We start from the raw sequence: 15846 nt of genomic DNA, 5'->3' as shown, positions 1-15846 counted from the left end.
GGGATTCCAGGAGGACACAGCATCAGTTATTTAGAGGTTGAGACCAGCTTAGATAACATGGTGAGACCCTAGCTCATACTGCTCTTACAGAAGACCAGGCCAGGCAGTGGTGGCGCATGCCTTTAGTTCCAGCACTAGGGAGGCAGAGCCAGGCGGATCTTTGTGAGTTCGAGGCCAGCCTGGCCTACAAAGCGAGATCCAGGAAAGGCGCAAAGCTACACAGAGAAACTCTGTCTCGAAAAACCAAAAAAAAAAAAAAAAAATTCAATTCCCAGCACCCATGTCAGGCGGCTCACAATCACCTGTAACTCCAACTCCAGAAGACCTGACACCCTCTTCTGGCCTCTGAGGGCACCTGCACACATATGCGTACACACACACACACACACACACACACACACACACACACACACACACACATTTAAAATATTTAAACTAAGGAAAGGAGATAAGTGATTACTTTAAAATGTTAATGTCAAAGCCAAAATAAGGTTGCGATATGTTTTTAGGTTAAAAAACAGTAAAAGGTGGACAGAATGACTGGGATAAGAGGGTTGCTTCAAGTTTAAGACTAGCATGGGCTATCTCAAAAACAAACAAAGAAGTCACAAAATTGAAACCAAACCAAATAAAACATTAACATATATATAACAACTAGATATAATATGTAAACCTGGACTGGAGAGTGGAAAATACCTAAAGGACATTTCTGAGTCAGCTGACAAAATGGCTATAGAGACAGAATATTAAGCAGAAGAATGTGTGAATGGTAAACACACTAAAGTTGATAACTGCATTATGGCCGTGTAAGGGAAGGTTCATGCTCTTAGAACTCAGGGGAGGGATATAACACATGCAACTTACTCTCAATCTAAAACAGTGTGTGGGGGGAAGAGAGAGGGAGAGAGGAACGTAAGAGAGAGATTGTAAAGCAAATGCTGGTAACAGGTGCATCTGAGCATATGCAGGGGCTCCGGACTGTTACTGCAATTTTCTGTAGATTCAAAATTATTTTCAAATAAGAAGTTAAGGGAAGGAGTAAACCTCCTGGCTGGGAATGGTGCACACCTGTAACCCACACTGAGGTTGGAGTGATGCACACCTGTAACCCACACTGGGGTTGGAGTGATGCACACCTGTTGCCCACTCTGAGGTTGGAGTGGTGCACACCTGTAACCCACACTGAGGTTGGAGTGATGCACACCTGTAACCCACACTGAGGTTGGAGTGGTGCACACCTGTTGCCCACTCTGAGGTTGGAGTGGTGCACACCTGTAACCCACACTGAGGTTGGAGTGGTGCACACCTGTTGCCCACACTGAGGTTGGAGCAGTGCACACCTGTAACCCTCATTGAGGTTGGAGCGGTGCACACCTGTTGCCTACTCTGAGGTTGGAGTGGTGCACACCTGTAGCCCACTCTGAGGTTGGAGTGGTGCACACCTGTTGCCCACTCTGAGGTTGGAGTGGTGCACACCTGTAACCCACACTGAGGTTGGAGTGGTGCACACCTGTTGCCCACTCTGAGGTTGGAGTGGTGCACACCTGTAGCCCACTCTGAGGTTGGAGTGGTGCACACCTGTAGCCCACACTGAGGTTGGAGCGGTGCACACCTGTAACCCTCACTGAGGCTGGAGTGGTGCACACCTGTAACCCACACTGAGGCTGGAGTGGGGCACACCTGTAACCCACACTGAGGCTGGAGTGGGGCTGATGCAGGAAGGATTCCAGTTTGTGGCCAACCTGAGCTAAATAGTGAGGCTTTTTTCCTTTTTGAAAAACACTTTATTTTCTATTTTCACTTGCGTATACCTGTATGTCACATGTGGGCGGGTGCATGACCTTCTGTAGAGGTCAGAAGAGGGTTAACAAGTTCCTGGAGCTGGAGCTGCAGGTAACTGTGAGTCTCCTGACATGGGTGCTGAGAACTGAACTCAGGTCTTCTGGAATAGCAGTGAGATGACTGGTTTTGTGTCAACTTGACACTTACTAGTTGGAGTCATCAAAGAGGAGGGAGCCTCAATTTAGAAAATGCCTCCATAGGCTTGGGTTGCAGGCAAGCCTGTAGGGCATTTTTTAAATCAGTGATTGATGGCTGAGGGCCCAGCCCATGGTGGGTGGGGCCACCTTGGCTGGTGGTCTGGGGAGCTATAAGAAAGCAGGCTGAGCAAGCCACAGGGAGCAAGCCAGTGAGCAGTATCCTCCCTGGCCTCTGCATCCACTCCTGCCTCCAGGTTCCTGCCCTGCTTGGGTTCCTGTCCTGACTTTCTCCAATGACGAACAGTGATGTGGAAGCGTGACCCAAATAAACCCTTTCCTCCCCAAGTTGCTTTTGCTCATGGTGTTTCGTCACAGCGATAATAACCCTAAGACAGGCAGGAAGCGCTCTTCACCACAGAACCAACTCTCCAGCCCCACAGTGAGACTCCTCTCTCAGAAGGTAACAGCCATGACCACAAAACCAATCAGAACCATAGGCAGGGAACACATAATTCTACAGTGCTGGGTGGAAGACTGGAACACACGTGTCTACAGAAGATGAAAGGAAGGGAGATGTCCTCGAAGGGACAGGGCCTAAGTGTCGTCAGCATTCACACCCACCTGGAGCTGCGTGGCATAGTGCCCCAACTTGATCTTCAGCAAAAACCCATCTTCCCCCACCTGGTGCTCTGCCTTCTTCTGCAGCTCCTGCACCAGGCCCTCCAGGAGCTGGGTGGCCTTAATGTTCTCCTGTGGATTATCAAGATCTATTGAGTCCCTAGGGGAAAAAAATTACACAATCTGTATACATACATGCACAGGAGCCTGTACACATGTAGTCTCTACATACTACATTGGTTTTGTGGGGCTTTTTTTTTTTTTTGAGGTAGAGTACTAACACTAAACCACAGACTGACCAGGAACTCAAAATTGTCCTATCTCAACCTTCCGAGGGCTGGGACTATAGGTGTGAGCCATCATGTGAGTCTGGAACATGATTTCTTCTTTTTTTTTTGGTTTTTCGAGACAGGGTTTCTCTGTAGTTTTGTGCCTTTCCTGGAACTCACTTTGTAGACCAGGCTGGCCTCGAACTCACAGAGATCCGCCTGCCTCTGCCTCCCGAGTGCTGGGAATAAAGGCGTGCACCACCACCACCCGGCCGATTTCTTCTTAATATTCATGTGTGTTAAGAAACATCCCAGGAGCTGGGCGGTGGTGGCGCCTGTCTGTAATCCCAGCACTTGGGAGGCAGAGGCAGGTGGATCTCTGTGAGTTCGAGGTCAGCCAGGTCTACAGAATGAGATCCAGGACAGCCAGAGCTGTTAATCAGAAAAACTTTTTCTCAAAAAAGCAAAACAAAACAAACTAAAAAAGAAAAGAAACATCCCAGTACCCATTAACTAAATGTCTACATTGCTCTATTTTAATTACCATAGCTGAACCGTACATTTCTTCTTTTAAATAAAAAAAAAAACAAAAACAGCCCCCCCTTCTCCTTCCCTTTACTGACTGATTCTGGTATTAACCCACTTGCCTCCTAGGAAAGAAGTGGGAAGGCTTCTCTCTGCCCTCGGAAGGGAATAAGGGGTCTGCTAACTTCCAGTTTATAATCCCAGCTCCAGGGTGTCAGGGGCACAAGGTCAAGACGTTCTGCATGTCCCTTCCAGCCTCAACTGGTTCCAGGCTCCTAATCACTGCCCTTTGTAAGGAACCCTGGAAAGGAGGCATCAAGGCAAAAGCACCTACAAGTATTCACAGCCAGGAGAAATCTCGGTCGTCGCCGCACACGCGGGGCTTGGAAGCAAGGCTAGCTGCTCCAGCACAGGCGAGAAGCCAGTCCACGGGCCTCCTGTCATTCAGAGCTATTCAACTGGTGACAGGGGTTGGGTCCACTTCCTCCTTATCTTTTTTTTTTTGTCCTTTTAACATTTTTGTCTACAAGTTAGGCAACAATTGCTACTGGGCAATACTTAAGTGACTTAGCACGCTGAGAAACCAAACAGCTGTCACGCTGAAATAATATCTAATTACTGCTGACCAGGTCCAGAGCCAGGGAAGAGAGCCAGTGGTAGCTAGAAGATGGCCACCCGCAAATCCCTGCAGTTAATGAGTGCCTGGTGGCAGACGGAGCTGTGATGGGTGCACTAACACCCTGAGACTGTCATCAGAGACCACCCGACCTGTGTCTGGAGGAGGCAGGGACCAAAGCCAAGTTTTGGATATGTACGCTCTACGCATTGAATAAAATACGTAGTAAAGGAAAGTCCAGAAGGACTGAAGGGACAGCCTTGCACCTCTGTTCTGGATGAGAGCCCAGGATCCAGTCTCTGAGCAGAACTCAGCAGTCTGGCCCTCAGTGTGAACTCAACTGTGACTTACGACAAGAGACTTCATGACAGCTTCAATATGAAGAGCTGGAGACTCTTCATTGATAGCTTTCTTTCTTTCTTTTTTTTTTTTTTTTTTCCAAGACTGGGTTTCTCTGTGTAGCATTGGCTGTCCTGGAACTCTCTCTGTAGACCAGGCTGGCCTTGAACTCACAGAGATCCTCCTGCCTCTGCCTCCTGAGTGCTGGGACTAAGGCATGCGCTACCACCACCTGGCCCATATTTTTATTTTCTTATGAAAAACAAAATTATCTAAAATCCAAGTTTTCTTTAATATCAATGCAAATCTTTCAAAGCTTGTGCAGTAAGAAGACTACCCGGGAGATCTGCTAGATGAGAACCTATTCGCCTAGGACTGCCACGAATTCCTGGGCTGGAGTAATTCTCCTGCCTCAATCTCCTGAGGATCTGGAATTGCAGATATGCACCACTGTGCTCAAATAAATGAAAGCCTTGTTTTGTTTTCTTGTGGTGTTGGGCCAGGTCCTTGTGTTTGCTGGACAAATGCTCTACCATTGACCTACATCCCAACTCCAGCCTCTAAATGAGATTTTAAATAAACTGAAACTTCCTACTAATGTTTTCCTAAATCCCCCAAATCATTAAAACAGAAAAAAATGAAAAAGAAAAACACTACCCCAGATGTGTTTGATGTTCTCATAGTTAGCCAGGTTTTCCCCCCCTCTTAATTACATGAAGCTTGGATTTGTTTTTTTTTTTTTTAATTGCCTAGAAAATTGCCTTCCTTCAGCACTCTGCTTCTGAACAGAACCCTGCTAACAAGCTGTTGCAATTACTCTAAGGCAGTATCCCCGGTGGGTATGAACAGTCTTCTCTCAACAGCACCAGGTCTGGCATCTTCTGGGAGTAGTGAAAGAGAAGCCCCCGACCCAGGTGAAAGCCCGGCTAGTCTGACTGACATGTCAGACTGACTGACAGACTGGGAGCAACCAGCAAGCTCCCTGGCCTGAGCATTGCCGGGCAGAGCTGGCTGCTGGTGTTCATTGCTGTCGCCAAGGGCGTTGCAGGGCTGAGGGGCAGCTCAGTGGTGGGCAGCTTGTCTTGTGTGCGTGTGTGTGTGTGGGGGCTTTGCTCCAGCCCTGCAGAGTCGGATGCGCTGTCACTGGACTGTGGGACACCTACCCAACAATCTTAAAACGCAAGTGTGTCATTCATAATTTGAGAAGTAAAGATAAAAATGTTGGCTAAGTCAACAATGAAACACAATCATTGTTAGTATTTAAAAAAAACTGTGTGTAACTGTGTGTGTGTGTGTGTGTGTGTGTGTGTATGTGTGTGTGTGAGTGAGAGAGAGAGACAGACAGACAGACAGACAGAGAGAGACAGACAGAGAGAGACAGAGACAGAGAACATGCATGCCACAGAATAGTAAGGAGGTCAGAGAACAACTTTCAGGGGTCAGTTTTCTTCTACCACATGGGTTCTGAGGATGAAATTCAGGACCTCAGGCTTGGTGAGCAAGTTCCTTTACTCACTGAGCCATCTTGCCCCATTGTTAATATTTTAGAATATTTTTGTCTGTATATGTACATATAAATTAAAAACATGAATGTTTCAAGCCAGGTGTAGTGGCGCACGCCTTTAATCCCAGCATTCAGGAGGCAGAGGCAGGTGGATCTCTGTGAGTTCAAATCAGAGCCTGCTGCTCTACATAGTAAGTCCCAGGACAGCCAGAGCTACATAGTGAGACCCTGTCTCAGAAAAACAAAGAGCCATGAATGTTTTGATTGTTAAAATTAATATATTAAATATCTGGTTTGTGAGATACAAATTTCAGCATGTGGGAAGCACAGGCAGGCTGATCTTGAGTCTAAGACTAGCTGGTCTACACAATGAATATAATGAATGCAGGCCACCCAGAACTACACAGTGAAAACTTACCTTGAATAAAAAGCCAGGCATGGTGCACATCTTTAGTCCCAGCACTCAGGATGTAGAGGCAGATGGATTTCTGAGAGTTCAGGGCCAGCCTGGTCTACATAATGAGTTCCAAGACAGCCAGGGTTCCATAGAGGGACCTTGTCTCTACTCCTCTGCCCCACCCCACAAAAAAAGCAAGTTCAGGGGCTGGAGAGATGACTGTGTGCTTAAGGGGGCTTCTTGCTTTTCCAGAGGACCTGAGTTCAGATCCCAGCACCCACACTGGGTGGCTCACAATCACCTGTAACTCCAGGTTATCTGAGATCTGACTCTGTATTCTGGCCTCTACAGATACCTGCCCTCAAGTGTACATACCCACATACAGACACATACATATACACATAATTAAAAAAACAACAGAAATTAAAATTCCAAGAGCTATTTTATCTTCCTAAACCTAGAAGAAGGCTAAACACCCTTTCCTGAATTACATAAACAGTTTCCAAACAGCTTTTCTTGGAAGCGGGCCTAAGGACTGAAGCCAGAGCCTCACGCATGCACCCTACCACTGAGCTACACACCCAACCCCACACACGCAGCTTTCCAAATTTTTTTAAAAAGACAGGGACAGGATCTCTCTTTGCAATTCAGGCTGGCCTGAAATTTGCCACCCTTCAGCCCCAGCCTTCAAGGTGTTAGGATCATGGGGGTTACTGGTGTGGACCACTAGGCCCGGGTCACACATAGCTTTTAAAGTCTCAGTTGTAACATTTTTCTAATCAAAATTCAGTATCCTTGTGTTTCCCCAAACATGATGTAGAAACGTTGTTCACCTACCAGGCTTGGCTCTCAATCCACTGGGATAAATAGTGCCGCACCTCGATGGGGAAATGCTGGCCATACAGCGCCTGCATCTGGTGAAGAGCATCGCCCTGGAGCTGCTGGGCCTGTATCCACATTGCCATGGTTCACAACCTGGTAAACAAAGACCTTGATTTGTCTGTTTCTAGCACCCCCTCCCCATTCAAAGCCACTGGAGTAAACATGCCCAGGGTTTAAAAGTGAATGTTCTAGCCGGGCAGTGGTGGCGCACGCCTTCAATGCCAGCACTCGGGAGGCAGAGGCAGGCGGATCTCTGTGAGTTCGAGGCCAGCCTGGTCTCCAAAGCGAGTTCCAGGAAAGGCGCAAAGCTACACAGAGAAACCCTGTCTTGAAAAACCAAAAAAAAAAAAAAAAAAAAAGTGAATGTTCTTCCTCTTTTTGGTACACTAAACGTCAAGTCCTTAAATTTTTCTTCTTTATTGTCGTGTGTGACATATGTGGATGCCCATGAACCAGGGTGAATGTGTAGAGGTCAGAGGACAACTCTGTGGAAACGGTTCTCTCCTTGCACCTTTATGTGGGTTCTGGAGATCAAACTCGGGGTGCCAGGTTGCTCAGCAACTGCCTTTCCCCACTGAACCGTCTCACTGCCCAGGATCAATATTCTCTGACTTTGAGCTTTATAATGTTTTAAAAATGCAGCCACTTGGCATGGCCATGGGAAGGGGCCCCAGACGGGTCTATGAAACGTTGACTATTGCAGTCAAAAGGCAAAATCACAGCTAGGAGGCAGTGGTGGCCCACACCCTTAATCCCAGCACTCGGGAGGCAAAGCCAAGCGGGATCTTTGTGAGTTCGAGGCCAGCCTGGTCTACAGAGCGAGATCCAGGACAGGCACCAAAAGAACATGGAGAAACCCTGTCTCGAAAAACAACAAAAACAAAAAAGGCAAAATCATAAAACCAGCTTTAGGGACAGCTTTGCTATCCTAGTCCTGGTCTTCACTTTTATTTGAGGCTGCCATGGGTGCTAAGCAGGGTTTCCGCAGTCATCATGAATGATCAGCAGAGCGATCAGAAACGTAACTTTAGATTTGGGCTTTAGGGGATGGAAGAACGGGTTACTATTTGAAAAGGAGCTGAAGGAGAAGTGAAAACACCGAGAGCAGCCTGAGGCCTGAGGCCTACGCGTTATCTCAGTCAGCTTTGCAGCCATACTCCTACCCAGAGCAGAGGCTTAGCTTGCCAAGCTCCCAAGCGTTCGCCCTGGGAGTTACTGCTATGGAGTTTGTAGAACAATGCACAGCCAACACAAAAATAATATATGTCAACTAAGAGGGTAAAAGTGGACTGTTGTATTCTACTGGGGAGAGTGGGCAGGCTTCTGGTGGGGTTTGTTAGTACTTTTGTAGTGGAGATTGAAGCTCTGACCTTGACCATGCCAGTCAAATGCTACACAGCTGATCCAGAGCTCCAGCCTCTTTTTGCCTTTTTATTCGGAGACCGTGTTTCACTCACTCGTCTAGGCTGACCACTCACTCTGTAGTTGGGGTAGGACTTAAACTTGCCATCTTCTTTTTTAATTTAATTTAATTTTTTTGTTTTATGAGGCAGGGTTTCTCTGTGTAGCCCTGGCTGTCCTGGAACTCACTCTGTAGAACATGCTGGCCTCAAACTCACAGATCCATCTGCCCCTGCCTTTCAAATGGGATTTTTGTGGGATCAAAGGTGTGCGCCATCACGGCCCAGTTGAACTTGTCAACTTCTAACCTAGGATTACAGGCTTCCGACACTAGTCTCATTGATAGTGAGTTTTTGTTTTAAACAGGCTCTTGAGGTAGAGCATGCCTATAATCCTAGAATTCAGGAGGTAAAGGCAGGAGGATCAAGAGTTCAAGGCCAACTTGGGCTTCCTGAGACTCTGTCTTAAAGAAACAACACCAAAATCAAAACAAACACCACCAACAAAATCCTGCTTCAGAAAATGGCTTCATGACTACTAGGGTCCTTTTCAGACAGAGCTGAGAATGGAAGGCATTTGGCAGAGACCTTCCTGGATTCCCTGGACTGGAGAAGCAATGTCATATGAGGAGGACATAAAGACCAGATCTTCCCTAATGCTGCTTTCTGTAATGTGGGACTGCGCATCTTGAATCCCATCTAAAAATGACTGAGCTACTGATTTGCACAATCCTCCTAAGGACTATGTTACAGCCACGGTCCAGTGCACTGGACCTTGGTTTTGTTGACTACCAGAGACTGCACATGTGTGCCAGGAAACAAAGATCCCTCTCTGTGATCAGCGGCTGCCTGATCAAGTAACACTGAGCTATTTATGGGACAAGTCCATTAGCCAACAGTGAGGAGTGGGGTGGGTGCCGGGTACCTGTTTCAGATGTGTGTGTGCTGCTGCAGAACACTTGAATGGTGCATGCCTTAATTTGGGATTCCAGACTGGGACAATGGTGAGATTTTCCAAGACAGCAAATTTCAGTGGATGTGAGCTCACCAGAAGAAAACTGGGAACAGAAGAGCATTTCTACTTCCTAGTCAAACATCTCCCAATCAGAACAGTATCAGCTTGTGGTTTTGGAGGAAGGGTAAAGAGATGGGGGATGAAGGAGACTGGAGATCTAAGGATGTGGAAGCACACAGAGGTGTGAGGAGCAGGGTTCAGGTAGCAGTCTTCCTCAGTTAAGAACAAGGATGGGGTGCTAGAAAGATGGCTAAGTGGTTAAGAGCACTTGTTGCTCTTGAGGAGGACCTGGGTTTGGCTCTCAGCACCCACATGATGACTCACAACCATCTGAACCTACAGTTCTAAAGGACCTGATGCCCTCTTCTGGCCTCCAAGGGCCCTGCACACACACAGTGCACAAACAGGCCTACAGAACACTCACACACATAAATACATCTTTTCTTTTTTCTTCCCTTTTTTTTTTTTTTTTTTTTTTTTTTGGTTTTTCGAGACAGGGTTTCTCTGTGTAGGTTTGCGCCTTTCCTGGAACTCACTCTTTAGACCAGGCTGGCCTCGAACTCACAGAGATCCGCCTGGCTTGCCTCCCGAGTGCTGGCATTAAAGGCATGCACCACCACCACCCAGTCCATAAATACATCTTTAAAAAATAAATAAATAAATAAACAAGGACCGGGCTAGGGAGCTGGCTCAGCCAGTGAAGTGCTTGCCTTACAAGCACAAGGAACCAAGTTTGAATTCCAGAATCTGGGTAAAAATCCAGGCAGGGTGGTGAACACTTGTAATCTCAGTGCTGAAGAGGTGCAAACAGGTAGATCCCCAAGGCTCACTGACCAGTCAGCCTGACCTAACTCCAGGCCAATAAGAAACTGTCTTTAAAAAGGGGAAGAGGCAAGCAGGGCGGTGGTGGCACATGCCTTTAATGCCATCATTCAGGAGGCAGAGCCAGGCGGATCTCTGTGAGTTTGAGGCCAGCCTGGTCTACAGAGTGAGATCCAGACCAGGCACCAAAACTACATGGAGAAACCCTGGGAGGAGGAGAGATGGGTCAGTGGTAAGAGCACTGGCTGTTCTTCTAGAGGACCCAGGTTCAATTCCCACCACCCACATGGCAGATTACAACTGTCTCTTAACTCCAGTTCCAGGAGATCCAGACATTCATGCAGGCAAAATACTCATACACATAAAATAATAAAATAAAAATAATTTTAGTCTCAAAGAAACCAAATAATAATAATAATAATAATTTTAGCTGGGCAGTGGTGGCCCACGCCTTTAATCCCAGCACTCGGGAGGCAGAGGCAGGCGGATCTCTGTGAGTTTGAGGCCAGCCTGGTCTCCAAAGCTAGTTCCAGGAAAGGCGCAAAAACTACATAGAGAAAACCTGTCTTGAAAAACAAAACAAAACAAAATAATTTTAAAAAAGAGGCAGAGGCAGAGGCAGAGGCAGGCCGGGTGGTGGTGGCACATGCCTTTAATCCCAGCACTCAGGAGGCAGAGGTAGGCGGATCTCTGTGAGTTTGAGGCCAGCCTGGGCTACCAAGTGAGTTCCAAGAAAGGCGCAAAGCTATACAGAGAAACCCTGTCTCGAAACCCCCCCTTCCCCCCCCCCAAAAAAGAGGCAGAGGCAAGTGGATGTTTGTGAGTTTGAGGCCAGCCTGGGCTACATAGTGAGACCCTGTCTGATGTTTCTGGGGTTAACTTCAAGCCTCCATAAGTGTACATCACACACACACACACACACACACACACACACACACACACACACACACACACGACACACACACTTGAACCCACATATGCACATCCACACACTCACCCCTAGAACAAGGCAGAAGCAGGACCTCACTGTAGCTCTCCCTTAGTGAACATGTGAATGATTCCAAGAGATACAAAACTCTCTTGTGTTTGCAGATTCACCTGCTGAACTGACCCAAGACGAGAAGGAAAGGGGTGGGAAGCCCCCAGCCCTCTTCCGGATCCACTCCGATAAAACAGTGCCGTGCTCACTCTCTGCTCCTCTCCATTTCCGTTCCTGTCTCCACCGTCTGGCACGCATCATGTGCCTACTCACCACTGTCTGGCACACATCATGTGCCTATTCACCACTGTCTGGCACACATCATGTACCTATTTACTAACGAAGGAGAAGGACTTTATTTAGAACAGGGCCTGGCACATAAGTATCACTATTTTTTTTTTTTTTTTGGTTTTTCGAGACAGGGTTTCTCTGTGTAGCTTTGCGCCTTTCCTGGAACTCACTTTGGAGACCAGGCTGGCCTCGAACTCACAGAGATCCGCCTGGCTCTGCCTCCCGAGTGCTGGCATTAAAGGCGTGCGCCACCACCGCCCGGCTAAGTATCACTATTTTTTGTTGCTTAAATAAACAAATACATACAATGAAGCTGAACATATCAACTATTTTCTTTAAGATGTATCTATTTCATATTTATTTATTTAACATGTGTGGGTGTTTGGCCTGCATGTAAGTCTGCACACCACATATGTGCAGTCCAAACAGGCCAGAAGAAGGCTGGGCTTCAGATCTTCTGGAACTGGAATTACAGATGGTTGTGAGCTGCCTTGTGAGCTGCTATGTGAATGCTGGGAATTGAACCCAGGTCTTCTGGAAGAACAGCCAGTGCTCTCAACAGCTGAGCCATCTCTCCAGCCCCATATCAGCTCTTTCTAAAGTTACTATGAAACATAACATCAGTATGAAATTCTAAGGTGTAGAAAGATATATCTCAAATTAGCTCATCAGCTACAACTGAGTAACTTGGGCCTATGTGAGTGACACACGCCTGACATTTTTCTGTCTAGTTTTTAATTTGTTTTAATTTATCTTTCCCCACTGACCTCCAATAGAAATAAAGAGGACATGCCTTACTGTCCTGTCCCCAAAGATCTGTGTAGTGGCTCAGCACAGAGAGAGGTAAACAACCATTGCTAACTGAGTGGCTGTCTCCCTTCCTAACGCTGTGACCCTTTAATAACAGTTCCCCAAGGTGTGCTGACCCCGAGCCACAAAAATATTTTCATTCCTAATTCATAACTGTAATTTTGCTGCTGTTACAAATCGTAATGTAAATTTTGTGTTTTCCAATGGTCTCAAGTGACCCCTGAGAAAGGGTCGATCGACCCCCAAGGCATCACGACTCACAGGTTGAGAACCACTGTGCTAAATGAACAAATGTATAAATATTTCACATGTCCTGTTAGCCAAGCACATTACAGGAGCCTATTATTGTTTTAAGAGAAAAATACAGTTCAATGTGGTGGTATATATTTGTAAGCCCAGCACTTGGTAAACTGAGGCAGGAGGGCTGCAAGTTTAAGGCCAACCTGGGCTTACATAAAATACTTTGTCTCTCAAAAACACCTTTGTTTTTTGAGACAGTCTCACTATGCTCGGTGATCTGGAACAATAGGTAGACCAGCTAACCTCGAACTCGCAGAGATCCACCTACCTCTGCCTCCCAAGTGTTGGTATTAAAGGCGTGCCCAGTTTCAAAAAAATGCAAAAGCAAAACCACAAAGACAGAAAGAAGTACTGTGGAGATGTACCACAACATGCAGGGCGCTGTGTAAGTGCAACGCGGAGTTTAGGTCTTATACTGGTTCTTAGTTTTTTTAAAGAAGAGAATATTGATCTCTGAGAATTTGTCAGAATATTTTTGATTCCAATTCTGAGTGTATCATAGTAGTTATTATTTTTTTTAATAACATGCTACTTGAAGGGTAATAGCTGGTAAATACCAAGTGGTAACTGCCTTATTTTGATAAAAGCAGTATAGTTTCACAACATAAAAGTGCTTTGATGAGGATAGAAAATAAAGCTACAGAGCACATTTTGCTTACTGCCCGGCAAGAATGTCAAGGATACAGGCGGGTAGTAAGGAATCTGAATGCTCCCAGGGCAAGTAAGGGATAAATAAAATACTGAGGGACAGATTTGACAATTAAACTGATCTGGTCATTACACAGTGTATGTCTGAAGCAACATGCCCTTCCCCAAATCGGCAGTTTGTGTCAGTTAAAATAAAAATCAAATGTGCCGGGCGGTGGTGGCGCACGCCTTTAATCCCAGCACTCGGGAGGCAGAGCCAGGTGGATCTCTGTGAGTTCGAGGCCAGCCTGGACTACCAAGTGAGTTCCAGGAAAGGCGCAAAGCTACACAGAGAAACCCTGTCTCGAAAAACCAAAAAAAAAAAAAAAAATAAAATAAATAAAAAATAAAATAAAAATAAAAATCAAATGAAATAAAAACCACACTAAATAGTACAGTCATTTGCATTTTACTTTTAAACCATGACTTTTATTCGCATAGACTATGAGAGGCTTATGGATATTGTCGTGTACCCATTATAGCCTCTGGCCCTCTTGCCTCTATTCCTAATGCTAAATACTCCTGTCCCTCATCGATTTAGATACGTAAGATCTATAGTCTAATTGGTGCTTTTTTCCCATGCCTGTCAGAACATGTCCCACCCATTAGGAAGCAACATGCACACAGGTGTAGGCAGGGGCCCTGTCCCTCACACCTCCTGCCCATCCAACCACCAGCTGCTACTCCACCGCATGAAGACAACCCACCACGCGCATGCTCTTCCCTGCTCACGGACAGGCAGCTCAGTCTTCGGTGCGTGGCATTCTGACAAAGGAAGTGGTTTGTATCTCTGGTAAGTCATCACAGGGGCCACTCTAAACCCTGGGAAATGGATTCACCGTCGTATTTTTAGGACAGTGTTGACAACCAGACGAGCTCTGTGCAGCCACACTTACGGAGTTCCCAGCCTTCCAGAGTAAGTCACAGCAGCTCAGCCTGGACAGAGTGCTATTCTCAGTAAACACACCCAGCACCTATGTTGACCCATGACAGCTGGACCTATCCAAGGGTGGGGAAGGTTAAACACAGGGGCCAGAGGTACCTGTTTATAAGAACCTCAATGTCTAATTGCTCACAATGTTACAGGCTTACTGAAAGCCAAAGGAAGGGATGCCTATTGGGCAGGGGACAGGAACTATTTCATATCAATAATAAATACTTTTTATCAGAAATTCTCCCTTTAGAAAATATATATTTAGATCAGCTCCAGGGTAGCCCAGGCTTGCCTCTTTCAATGCCAGATCCTCCTGCTCCACCTCCTGTGTGCTGGAAATATAGGTGTATTGTGTTCTATTACTCTTGTACTGGAGACCAAACTCCGGGCTTTGTGCCCATTATACAAGAGCTCTACCAACTGAGATACACTCCTAGTCCAAAATATAAACTTTTCCAAAGAAAACCATTACTCTTTGAAGGATCTCAGAACACTGGGGCCCGTGTTTTGCTGTAACTACCCTGGTTGGAAGGCAGGCTCTCGAGGTGGAGGCTCCCGGCGCAACTTTGCCAACGACTGAACAAATTCTGGCCTGGAGGGGGATGAGGGTTTAAAATGCACATAGAGAGATTTGGCTTGCTGGACTAGTTTTTACTATCTAGAGTATTTTATAGTTGCTGAGTTTTTCTTGGGTGGGACTAGAGTTTGAACCCAGGGCCTCGTGCACACAGTGAGCACTCCACCAGGAAGCTGCATTATCCCAGTGCATCGTACAGCCTCTACTCTCTATACCAGCCCAATCCCAATGGACCCGACCACCATGCAGCCAAAACCTCTGAAACGAGATTCATGTTCCCAGGATGACGCCAAACTCAGCTGTTCACAGTTCTTTAGAAGATCTGCCTCTTAACATCTCTGTACCTCAGCTCCCAAACCTACTCAGTGAGGAGAACATATCGGTCTTTGGAGGGAGGTTGTAGCAAACATGAGCTGATGTGCATAAATACTTAACACGGCACCTGAGTATGGCCAGTCCCCTAGACGGGCCAATGATTCTTTCACACTTACACACAGGGCTTCCTTCTCTCCACCTCCATCTTAACCCAACACACTTTTCCAAAGTCAATCCTCTGACTGACCAACAGCTCTTGCTGTCCTACTGCTTAACCAATATACCAGGAGATGAAATTTACCTTCCACTAAAAATAAGGTATTGTGTGTGTGTGTGTGTGTGTGTGTGTGTGTGTGTGTGTGTGTGCACATGCCACACCATGCCTTTGGAGGTCAGAGAATAACTTGTAGGGGGTTGTTCTTTTCTTCCACTATGTGAGTTCTGGGGATCGAACTCAGGGTGTCAGCCTTGGTGGCAATCATCATCATCTACTGAGCCATTTTGCTGGCCCTGATATTCCCATCTTTGTTGTTGTTGTTGTTGTTTCAAGACAGGGTTTCTCTGTGTAGTTTTTGGTGCCCGTCCTG

General features: G+C 46.5%; 1 protein-coding gene across 2 annotated transcripts in view; it reads right to left on the bottom strand.

Moving 5' to 3' along the window:
• Positions 1–15846, bottom strand: part of LOC128121595 (signal transducer and activator of transcription 5B) — a 76479-nt gene that overhangs the window by 23659 nt on the left and 36974 nt on the right. Inside the window, exons 2-3 of one of the 2 annotated variants that reach the window (XM_052756391.1) lie at positions 7085–7222; positions 2601–2757 (exon numbers count right to left, since the gene is read on the bottom strand). In XM_052756391.1, the coding sequence (XP_052612351.1) occupies positions 2601–2757; positions 7085–7212 (285 nt within the window). In that variant the 5' untranslated portion in view covers positions 7213–7222. Of the gene's footprint in view, positions 1–2600; positions 2758–7084; positions 7223–15846 lie in introns of those variants that run through there. The other variant, XM_052756392.1, reaches the window with a different exon arrangement.

The sequence above is a fragment of the Peromyscus californicus genome, unplaced genomic scaffold (assembly GCF_007827085.1).
Source record: "Peromyscus californicus insignis strain IS unplaced genomic scaffold, ASM782708v3 Scaffold_3__1_contigs__length_106647218, whole genome shotgun sequence".
Taxonomy (NCBI): domain Eukaryota; kingdom Metazoa; phylum Chordata; class Mammalia; order Rodentia; family Cricetidae; genus Peromyscus; species Peromyscus californicus.
This window is presented reverse-complemented; position numbering and strand designations above follow the sequence as displayed.